At 36.9% G+C, this 11673-nt stretch overlaps 3 protein-coding genes and 1 pseudogene across 3 annotated transcripts; all 4 read left to right on the top strand.

Annotated features, from left to right (window-relative positions):
• Positions 322-874, top strand: LOC18772988 (18.5 kDa class I heat shock protein). The gene has a single exon (XM_007207234.2). The coding sequence runs from the start codon at positions 397-399 to the stop codon at positions 871-873; it is 477 nt and encodes a 158-aa protein (XP_007207296.1). The 5' UTR covers positions 322-396; the 3' UTR covers position 874.
• On the top strand, positions 4332-5184 carry LOC18774675 (18.5 kDa class I heat shock protein). Its single transcript, XM_007206000.2, has one exon. The coding sequence runs from the start codon at positions 4433-4435 to the stop codon at positions 4907-4909; it is 477 nt and encodes a 158-aa protein (XP_007206062.1). The 5' UTR covers positions 4332-4432; the 3' UTR covers positions 4910-5184.
• Positions 5355-5995, top strand: LOC18774837 (annotated as a pseudogene).
• LOC18774990 (18.5 kDa class I heat shock protein) lies at positions 7986-8801 on the top strand. The gene has a single exon (XM_007206002.2). The coding sequence runs from the start codon at positions 8089-8091 to the stop codon at positions 8563-8565; it is 477 nt and encodes a 158-aa protein (XP_007206064.1). The 5' UTR covers positions 7986-8088; the 3' UTR covers positions 8566-8801.

Below are 11673 nucleotides of genomic sequence, written 5' to 3'. Positions count from 1 at the left end.
CAAGCCTAACGAAACCCAAACCGAATAAAACGGGTTGTACTTAATGGAAACCAAATCAAACAGATTATTTTATTTGGTTTGACTATTAATTTTGGAAATAAATAGGACATGACTGGACCGCTCCCGGGTTTAACTGGTTCACCGGTTCTTTTTCCAACTCTTACGTCATCCAGGGGGTGCATCACTCATCAACTGTTACGAGCCCACAAAGAAGCCACCTGAGAATCCTAGAAAGTTTGAGAGAAATCCATACAAACACGCAAGCCCCAGTCTATTCTAGAAAACTCTTCGGCCCCGTATAAATACGCATTCAATCATCTGCTTTCCCAACCAGTCAAGCAAAGCAACAATTCTCAAACTTTCTCAGCATCCAAACAAAACCCATCAATTTTTCCAATGTCGATCATCCCCAGCTTCCGACGAGGCAGCATTTTCGACCCTTTCTCTCTCGATCTCTGGGACTCCTTAAAGGATTTTCCATTCCCTTCCTCCTCATCACTTTCCACATTCCCTGAAGTTTCCCTGGAAAAATCAACTTTCCTGAACACCAGAATCGACTGGAAGGAGACCCCAGAAGCCCACGTGTTCAAGGCAGACCTCCCGGGGCTGAAGAAAGAAGAGGTGAAGGTGGAGGTTGCAGACGACAGGGTTCTTCAGATCAGCGGAGAGAGGAACGTAGAGAAGGAGGACAAGAATGACAAGTGGCACAGAGTGGAGCGCAGCAGCGGCAAGTTCTTGAGGAGGTTTCAGCTTCCTGAGAATGCAAAGGTGGACGAGATTAAGGCTGCAATGGAGAATGGGGTTCTGAGTGTCACTGTTCCAAAGGCAAAGGTGAAGAAGCCTGATGTCAAAGCCATTGAAATATCTGGTTAATATCGTCTCTGTATTCTCTACTGCATATGCACTTCACATTATCTATTTCTGCGTTTGATTTTAGAGTGTCAGTTGTCATGAATGTCGATATCAATGAAATTTGAAAAAACCGAGTATAGCCGGGCGGCTATACTATTTTAAAAAAATTTGGAAAAAAATCGAGTATAGCCGGTATTTCTTTTTGAAAAAATTTGAAAAATCCGAAGAAGCCTGATGCCAAAGCCTTTGAAATCTCTGGTTAATATCGTCTTTGTATTCTCTACTGAATTTCACATTATGTATTTCTTTGTTTGATTTTGGAGTGTCAATTGTCATCAATGTAATGAGTGATTTCTTGTAACATAATTGCCATCATGATTGTAATTTTGCTAATTTGTGTTTTGCGTTTTTGAGGCTTTGCCTGGTTCCTGTTCTGAATTGTATGTGTTGCTTTTCTGGTTTCATGTATTAGTAAAATGCTTTCTTGTGTTTGAAACTTTTTGAGTGGCATTAAACTTCAAATTAAATTGCATTGTGATCCTAAGATTTCTTATGTTCGACTCTATCTAAAATTACATTTACTTTTTCGTTTTTGATATCTTATCATGGGCTTTGTTTGCTTTTGCTTAACCCAATTCTTAAGCCTAATCCTCTTGAATCAATAAATAATGAAGCAGCAGATTTGGGAATCCTAATCCTAATCCACCTAGCTTTTAACTGCAATGATCCATGACTCTTCATAATCATCAGAATTTTCATACCACTTTTGTGAGGAACATCTCACAGTATTTTCGCACTCATGTCCTTAACATGACGGTAAATAATATAATGAAATTTGTTTGCTTTCTAAAGTTTAATTGGAAGCCTAAAGATGAATCGCTTCATCCATTTTTTGCTTTCTTGACAGCTTCAATAGTTGTGTGAGGAAAATCAATATCATAACTCTTCTATGTATCATTTTAGATTATATTCATGAGACAAAAATAATGTCACATAAGATATTAGAGGAAATTAATAATTTTAGGTAAAATATCTTTGATTTATTTGAACATTGAGATCATTCAGGTAAAGTGTTTTCATAGTTGCATACGAATCAATCATTGTATTTAATTTGTTTATATATAAATGAGTGATGTTCCACACCAACAATGAAGGTGTAGACAAGGACGGAACAATGAAGGTTTATATATAAATGAGTGATGTCTCTATTATAATAAACCAATAAAGAAAAATATGAGATACGTAATCATATATTGTTGTAATCATATATTGTTGAATTCGTTTCACTCCTAAGAAGTAAATTTATTTACCCACTCATATAAAAATTCCTGAGTTTGTCCTTGGGTGTAGAATTTGGATTTTGAGAGTTTTGGAGTGGTGAAAATATGGCAAATATTTATAAGAATCAGTGAAAAAAAAATATTTACCCAACCAGCTCATGATTTGAGACCCACCCTACCTAAACTCTTTCAATACGTATTGGGCTAACTCTTTAATTTTGAGGCAAAGCTTAGGCTAACTCTTTAATTTTGGGGTAAACTGAAGCTTTTTATGTCTGTCCAAACTCAGGTTTAAATATTAATGAATTTATTCATGTAGCAAGAGGTTAATTATGTTCTTAATTTACTTTTTAATATGAATTTGATCCTAATTTCATAAACAAACTGGCCATTTAACGAATTTTAAAGTCAAATTTGATCAAAACATTGGATTAAGCAAAAAAAAAAGAGGTACAAAAGCCTAAAAGGCCAAGAAATACAATGCTACAATGGTAACCAAACCAACACAGAGCCCCTAGGGACCACAGACTAACTAAACTAACAAAAAACAGAACAGCTAGAGCAACCAGGAAAAGCAGAGAGAAACGAAACAATAATCACAGAACTTCCCAAGTACAGTCCTGCAAGATTGATCATGCTTTGTTCGATATAGACTACCGCGAGTATAATTCAGCAATTGAGGCTTCATTAACAGAAAATGACAATGATTTGCTAGTTGGTTGATCAGATGAGTCAGTACTTGTAAATGATGGCATGTTCAGCTCAGTTCAACTATGCAGAACAAATGCTGGCTTTTTGAGGTAATAACATGGTAACAGAGTAACTGCTTAGCATGAGAACTATGGTTTGCATTGCGGGTCTTTCATCTGGATTTCCCTAAACACAGAGTAACCCAATATGAACACATCGAATTACTTCATTATTTGCATAAGAATCTCTAACGTTTGGATCCAAATAAAGTAATGTTAGTCCAAATATCAGTATGAAAATGTTGAAACTCATCTAGCAATCAGTGTCTTATCTTATAATTCTTAAACAGTGTAACCAATAATTCATATCTGATATCAATTCGATATCTCAATCAACCCGTTTATGCCGATTATGTGAGCATAAACAAAGTTCTGTTATTACTTACTAACATTAACAACATGAATTTGAATTCACAGTTCAAACCAAGTGAAGCTACATGTTGGCAAGAGGAGTTGTTATATTACACTCACACATTGATTCATATAACCACAAATCCATGAGGAATATTCAACCTAGACCCACCAAGAGGATGATGAGGATAATGACGAAGACGACGACGTTGATGATGATAGTGTTTTCTCACTGCATGGAAAAACCGGGTATAGCCGCGCGGCTATACTATTTCTTTTGAAAAATTAGGAGAAACCCGGGTATAGCTGCGCGGCTCTAAGATTTCTTTTTAGAAAAATTTGAAAGAGTCGTTGTTATATTGCACTCACACATTGATTCATATAACCACAAACCCATGAAGAAGAATCAACCCAGACCCTCAAGGAGGATGATGAGGAGACTGATGATGATTCTGATGAGGATAATGAAGAAGACGACGAAGTTGATGATGATAGTGTTTTCTCACTGCATGTGCAAGGGGGCACTACATATTTTTTGCCCTTCCTTTATATTTCCTACTTCTTTTTGCTGTGTGTTTCGTATTTACCCTTGTTCCAGATAATTAGTAAGAAATATTTTCAGCCTCGCAATTTTTTTTTTTTTTTCCCAATTCATGCTAATTCTTCACGTGATACTAGACCACACCATGAATGAAAATATATATATACTAATCTCATTAAAGATTTGAAAAACTTGCAAATCCTCAAATAACTTTGTCAGACCACCTAATTATTCCATTTCTTGATTCATATTCAGTTTTTATATTTATATTATGTTATGTTCCTTCAATTTGAATCTCATGGGTTTTTATTTTTTAGTATTTAATTTTCTTTGAAGGGTAAAAGTGAATTTCAAATTTTACAAAGTTGAGTGAATTTTGAAGTCCAGTGGTCCATCACTCGTCTAACTGTGTTATGAGCGTGTTATGAGCCCACAAAGAAGCCCCGCCCACAGATTCTCGAGAATCCTAGAATTTTCCAGAGAAATCACAGAAGCGTTTTCAAGGCCCAGTCTTTACTAGATTATTCTTGGCTTCCTTTTAAATACCCAACCAATCCTCTACTTTCCTAAACCAATCAAGCAAAGCAGAAATTCTCTAACCACTACAAATCGACGCTCAAACTTTCTCAGCATCCAAACAAAACCCATCAATTTTTCCAATGTCGATCATCCCCAACTTCCGACGAGGCAGCATTTTTGACCCTTTCTCTCTCGATCTCTGGGAACCCTTAAAGGATTTCCCATTCCCTTCCTCCTCATCACTCTCCACATTCCCTGAATTTTCCCGGGAAAATTCAGCTTTCCTGAACACCAGAATCGACTGGAAGGAGACCCCAGAAGCCCACGTGTTCAAGGCAGACCTTCCGGGGCTGAAGAAAGAAGAGGTGAAGGTGGAGGTTGAAGACGACAGGGTGCTTCAGATCAGCGGAGAGAGGAACGTAGAGAAGGAGGACAAGAACGACAAGTGGCACAGAGTGGAGCGCAGCAGCGGCAAGTTCTCGAGGAGGTTTCAGCTTCCTGAAAATGCAAAGTTGAACGAGATTAAGGCTGCAATGGAGAATGGGGTTCTGAGTGTCACTGTTCCAAAGGCAGAGGTGAAGAAGCCTGATGTCAAAGCCATTGAAATCTCTGGTTAATTAAAATTGAGGAATCTAAGATCATCTGGGTTCTGTAGTGCATCCACAGAGTATGTGGTAGAAATAGAGAGTGCCTAAGTAAAAGTGATGGATATATTTCTACATGTGAATTTGTGTCATTGTGTGGCTGTCTGGGAGTGTCAAGTGTCGTCCATGTTCTCTATTTAAAGTTACATTTACGTTTGTTTCTGAATTAATAGTCTTTTGATATCTTATCATGACTTCGTTTGCTTTTGACTCAATAAATAAATAATGATGCCTCAGATTTCAGGAAATTTAATATTCCCCCATCTAGGTCGAAAAATTCACCCAGTTTTTAACCGGAATGATTTATGAACTTATATTAATTTTAAAAGAAATTGGAAAAAAAAAAAACCACGTATAGCCCCATACTATTTATAAGAAGACGTATAGCCCCATACTATTTATAAGAAGATTTAAAAAAATGGTGTATAGCCGTCCGGCTATACTATTTATTTAAAAAAATAAAAAAATTAGCCTAGTACAGCCGACCGGCTGTACTATTTGTTTAAAAAAATTGGAAACAAGATTATAGCCGCCCGGCTATACTATTTTAAAAAATATTTAAAAGGAGAGTATAGCCGCGCGGCTCTACTAATGCTTTAAAAAAATTCTACCCCCAGTATAGCCGCACGGCGATACTATTTCTTTTGAAAAAAGTTGCCCATTCCCATCCTCCTCACCACTCTCGACATTCCCTGAATTTTCCCCGGGAAAATTCAGCTTTCCTGAACACGAGGATCGACTGGAAGGAGACCGCAGCAGCCCATGTGTTCAAGGCAGACCTTCTGGGGCTGAAGAAAGAAGAGGTGAAGGTGGAGCTCGAGGACGGCACTTCAGATCATTGGAGAGAGGAATGTAGAGAAGGTGGACAAGAACGACAAATGGCAGAGAGTGGAGCGCAGCAGCAGCAAGTTCTTGAGGAGGTTTCAGCTTCCAGAGAATGCGAAGGTAGAGGAGATTAAGGCTGCAATGGAGAATGGGGTTCTGAGTGTGACTGTTCCCGTTGGAGAATGGGTTCTGAGTGTGACTGTTCCCAAGGCAGGGGCGAACCAAAGCCATTGAAATCTCTGGTTAATATTGTCTCTGTATTCTCTACTGCAATTCACATTATGTATTTCTTTGTTTGATTTTGGAGTGTCAATTGTCATCAATGTAAACTCAAGCTTTTTTTGTCAATAATTGTCCAAATTCAGGTTTAAATATTAATGAATTGATTCATGTAGCAAAGGGATTGAACAGTTCAGAGGCAGCCGCCTCCCAAAGCTTGGAAGGATTTAGTGCATGGCCCAAGCTAGCAATAGCATCAGCCGTGAAATTAGCCTCACGGAATACATGACTGACAGACCAAGAATCACAAAAGGAGCTGATAAGCACTATATCTTTAATCAAGAGGTTGATACTCCACAGGGTCAAAGCTTTCTGATTTACGCAGTTAATAATAAGTTTAGAATCTCCTTCAACAAGAACTTTGCGCCATCCTCTATGAGTCCCATAAGCAAGGCCATCCCGTAAGGCAATGCATTCCGCGCAGAAATGGTATTGTCACCAATGTTCTAAGCACTAGCCAGTAAAATATGACCATCAGAATCTCGGATAACAAAGCTAGTAGCCGCTGAACCATTCCAAACAGAACAATCAAAATTCAATTTGACCCATTCACTTGGGGGATTCCCATTTAATATGAAGAGGTGTTTTAGGTCCCTCCACCTTCTTGCAATTTTGGTGCTAATAGTCTAAACTAACCTGCCCAACCATAGTAAGCACACAAACAGGATGTGGGTTGATGTCTTTGAAAATCAGGTTATTCCTAGTTTCCCAGATCTACCAACATAGCAGTAGAGCTTTGGAAAGAATGTCAGGGCCTCTAGAAGTAGTAGTAGAAGGTAGCGTACCCAACCAGGTGAGAAAGTCAAAATTTGGAGAAGAAATCGCAGGGGCCAGGTTGGTACAACTCCAAACACTTTGAGCAAAGGGACAAGTTGAGAAGAGGTGAGTAATGATTTCCCTGCGAGCATTGCAGAGGGGGCACTCAGGGTTAATCTGGGGTAGGAAGCTGTGTAAATTGTTTCGGACTTGAAGCCTTTTCCTGATAAGTAACCATGAGAAAATTTTGACTTCAGGGGGAATAGGGAGACCCCACATTTTCTTTAAAATAGCTACTTGAGGGTGATAAGTAGGGGTGGGCACGGTCCAAATTGGATCGGTTATACCTCATAACTACAACCGAATCAATTATAATATGACGGTTTGGTTTGATTCGGTTTGAATAAAAGTTATAAAGAAAACTGAACCAAACCAAACTAATTTAAGACGGTTTGGCTCGGCCGGTTTGAGCCTAAGTCCAATTCTCTTTCTTTTTGCATTTTTTCAACATTGTTTGCCCAATTTTAACCAACAAATTAACAACTTGCTTCATACATAATTCATTTTTTAGAGTATGAAACCATCCTAAAGCTCAAAATTCATAAAACTTCATATTTCACTAACTAATATAGCTCAATTCAAATTTTCATATATAGTAATTAACTAATTAGAGTATTACACATGTAAAAAAAAAAAAAAAAATATATACACATAAACGGTCCAGTTTGGTTTAGGCTGGTTTACAAAAGCTCAAAACCAAACCATATACAGTCCGATTTGGTTTTTAAACCGTTTGACTTTTTTTTGATCAAAACCAAACCAAACCAGTAGTTATAGTTTGATTCGGCTGGTTTCATCGATTCGGCCGGATTGATGCCTACCTCTAATGATAAGAAGCATAATGCATCTGCACATTATATTATGTTCCTTCAGTATGAATCGCATTAGTTTTTAATTTTCTTTGAAGGGTAAAAGTGAATTTCAAAATTTACAAAAATGGTGCTGGGTAGGTTGGGTGAATTTTGAAGTCCAGTGGTCCATCACTCATCTAACTGTGTTATGAGCCCACAAAGAAGCCCCGCCCACAGATTCTAGGCAATCCTAGAATTTTCCAGAGAAAATCACAGAAGCGTTTGCAAGGCCCAGTCTTCACTAGAATATTCTTGGCTTCTTTTTAAATACCTAACCAATCCTCTACTTTCCCAAACCAATCAAGCAAAGCAGCAATTCTCTTTAACGATTCAAATTCTCAAACTTTCTTAGCATCCAAACAAAACCCATCAATTTTTCCAATGTCGATCATTCCCAGCTTCCGACGAGGCAGCATTTTCGACCCTTCCTCTCTCGATATCTGGGACCCATTCAAGGATTTCCCATTCCCTTCCTCTTCATCACTCTCCACATTCCCTAAATTTTCCCGGGAAAATTCAGCTTTCCTGAACACGAGGATCGACTGGAAGGAGACCCCGGAAGCCCACTTGTTCAAGGCAGACCTTCCGGGGCTGAAGAAAGAAGAGGTGAAGGTGGAGGTTGAAGACAACAGGGTGCTTCAGATCAGCGGAGAGAGGAACGTAGAGAAGGAGGACAAGAACGACAAGTGGCACAGAGTGGAGCGCAGCAGCGGCAAGTTCTTGAGGAGGTTTCAGCTTCCTGAAAATGCAAAGTTGAACGAGATTAAGGCTGCAATGGAGAATGGGGTTCTGAGTGTCACTGTTCCAAAGGCAGAGGTGAAGAAGCCTGATGTCAAAGCCATTGAAATCTCTGGTTAATTAAAATTGAGGACTCTAAGATGATCTGGGTTCTCTAGTGCATCCACAGAGTATGTAGTAGAAATAAAGAGTGCCTAAATCAAAGTGATAATATATGTGAGTACGTGTCATTGTGTGGCTGTCTGTGAGTGTCAAGTGTCATCCATGTTGATATTAATGAAATTGTGTGGTTTCTTGTAAAACTATATTATAACTAACGTTTTTAATTTTATATATCATACTGAAATTCTTTGGAATTCGTTCGAACCCGAGTGCAAAAAGTCGTAACTCAAGTGAAATAAGGCCAGAAAGCTGCGTTGGCTTAATGTATATAATTTTATTTTTGTTCATTCGTAAACATGAATCAATCACATTCTAAAAGTTTCTAGAATTATCACTTTCTCTTTCAAAGTTGTAGAGGTATTGAACTCTTCAACAACTAGATGTTAATTATTCGTTTCCTCATGGTGAATTTTAGAGAGTACATGTGTCTTCCTTTGGGTGTTATCAAAAGGGGAAGACATTTTCAAGTAACTTAATTATGGTAGGCAGTAGGCTTTACATTAGTCCTCAACAAATTAAGGCTTTTCTTAATGTTGATCCTTCACCATTGGTCGCATAATTAACCTGCTCATAATGTATTTTATCTTGTTATTACTTGAATTAATCTTTTTTACAATGTTTACATTTTCATCATGCCGGCTCATAAGGCTTTTCTTGATCCTTTGTAATTCCATTTCTTAATGCCGACTCATTTATATTTTTTCTAGTTTTGTTTTCTTAAATAAAGCGACAATCTTATCTTGTTTTGTTTTGTTTTTTTCTTTCATAAAACAAGTAATAATTCAAAAATAAAGAAATTAAACTCGGATGTAAGTGAAGAGACACATTATACTAACCAACCACCCGCTACGCATAATTCTTTGTCACGAACTATCCATGAGCTTGACCTTTAAAAAGCTCTTAACTTATAATCTATCAGATTTAAGACTCAAGCCCAACGCTCCTACCTACCAAGGCCCATTAGTCTAAGCTGAGAGGACTGATTGATCTGTTCACTGCAGGCTAAGTAATGAGTTTGATGCCATCGTTTTCACGTAAGCTTCAACGGTGAGAAAAGATTTATGAGAGGTACAAATGATAATATGGATAATAGCTAAAACCTAATGATGGATGGTAGACTACACTACATTATTTGAAAATTATATAGCAATGATCATGTTCGTATCTGGCTTTTGGTGGATTGTGTTGCATATTATGATACGTACAATTTTGATATCAATAATTCATGTTAAAATAATTATAATACGTGAATTAATTACATCACTTAACGATATTCTAGTGTCATATATTTTCTAAATATATCCTACGATTCACTAATAAATATTGTCCCTTTCTTTTTGGTTGCATGTTTCTTTTCAAGATTTGTCTCATATCCCCCACCAGCACATGGGCAAATCGATTGGACAATGAAATCCCTAAATGGGATCCAAAAGATACGCATAAGGAAGTGATACATGTCTGCATAATTGCCGAGTTGGCCAAATTTGTGAATTTTATGCCTTTTGCGTAATAAAATAAAATAAAGGTTCCAACTTGAACGTCAATTTGTTTGACGTCCAAAACCAGGCTGAATCCCATGTGACTACTTCCAAAATCACAAGCCCAGTCAATCATGTCAGTCGTATTCCTTCTTATCGAGTGTTTGTTTGGTATGAAAATAGGAAAGGAAAAATCGTAAGCTAGGCTACATTGGCTTTGCATTAATTCCCAAGAAAGAGTAGACAACAAATCATTTTACAGTGTGGTATCAACGAGCACTTGGAAATTTCTTACCTTGATATATATTTTTTTTGTGAAAGATCATACATACTTCAATCATGAAGAATATAATGCTTGAGTGGTAATAATCATGGTAATGTTAAAAGTTGTTGAATAATATATAGTCAATTTGCCAATTATATGTAGCACGTTCTTTTCTTTTTTTTTACCTTCTAGGAATAAATCGTTTTATCCCACATTCCAACTTAAAAAATAATTATGGAAAACGCTTTTTGGACAATGGTTTATCTACTGGAACCATTTCTCTATGTTTAGTACTTATCAACATTAAAAAGAAGGAGAGTTTTTATCACGAATGGTCTCTGAATTTTCCAAAAGTCTTCATTTGAGTTCTTTAAGTTTTAAATAAATCAATTTGGTACTTAATGATTTGCTCAACACATCAGTTTGGTCCCTCTCATCGTATTTTGTCAATTGTTAAAATTGGTCACGTGATCTACTTTAAAGATGTATTTTAGTCAAAACACAACCTATCTACCCATAAGAAAAAGTAAATCTCACATATTTTGCTCAATAGGGTTTAGATATTTGTATCTTGTCGAAGTAAGGAGCCATGGTAGATATGTTTGGAATATATTCTATTTTGAGAGAGTTGAAAAAGAACTATCTCGTTGAAATATGCTCTCTTTGATCGGATCTAAAAACCTAGAAGAATGAGAGAAAAATAGAAGAAATAATATTATTTATATAAAAAAAAATGACTATGAGTATTGTAAAATCATACCTCAAAACAAAAACTTTTTTCTGTCCTTTTCTTTGTTGGAATTTAACTGTCTGATTTTACATGGCTGTAAATTTATGAATACACAATCATGGCAAGTAGGAATGCTCTTAACATTTGTCGTGGCCTTATAATTCTTCTCAATCATGGATTCATAGGATTCATTTTTTATCGTTTTCAATATAGGGTCATGAGCATTACAATCTTGGATCTACATTGCAATGATGATGCTAAGGCTTAGAGCCTGAAACTCCCTTTTCCATCTGCATTATGCTTCTATTTTATTACTTCTTCTTCTTTCTCATCATATTCTCACCTTTTTCTTTATTCTTTTTCTCTTACTGTTCTCCTTGATCCCCTTTTGAGCTTAAAGTGATCACTTTAATCCCAGGCGCTGGTTCAAAAGCATATCCTCTTCAGCCTTTTGGTACATCTTATTTTAGGGATTAAAAAAAAGGGGATCATCACTTTCATACTTTCTCCAGCATGTTTAACTGTAACAATAGTAAAGCGACATTCCTTCGTGCGCGTGTTACCTCTATTTGTAAAGAATTTTGTTGGACATA

The sequence above is a fragment of the Prunus persica genome, chromosome G6 (genome assembly GCF_000346465.2).
Source record: "Prunus persica cultivar Lovell chromosome G6, Prunus_persica_NCBIv2, whole genome shotgun sequence".
Taxonomy (NCBI): domain Eukaryota; kingdom Viridiplantae; phylum Streptophyta; class Magnoliopsida; order Rosales; family Rosaceae; genus Prunus; species Prunus persica.
This window is presented reverse-complemented; position numbering and strand designations above follow the sequence as displayed.

Coding starts and splice junctions, on each gene's coding strand:
- LOC18772988 (XM_007207234.2), top strand. CDS start 397: ATGTCGATCATCCCCAGCTTCCGACGAGGCAGCATTTTCGACCCTTTC.
- LOC18774675 (XM_007206000.2), top strand. CDS start 4,433: ATGTCGATCATCCCCAACTTCCGACGAGGCAGCATTTTTGACCCTTTC.
- LOC18774990 (XM_007206002.2), top strand. CDS start 8,089: ATGTCGATCATTCCCAGCTTCCGACGAGGCAGCATTTTCGACCCTTCC.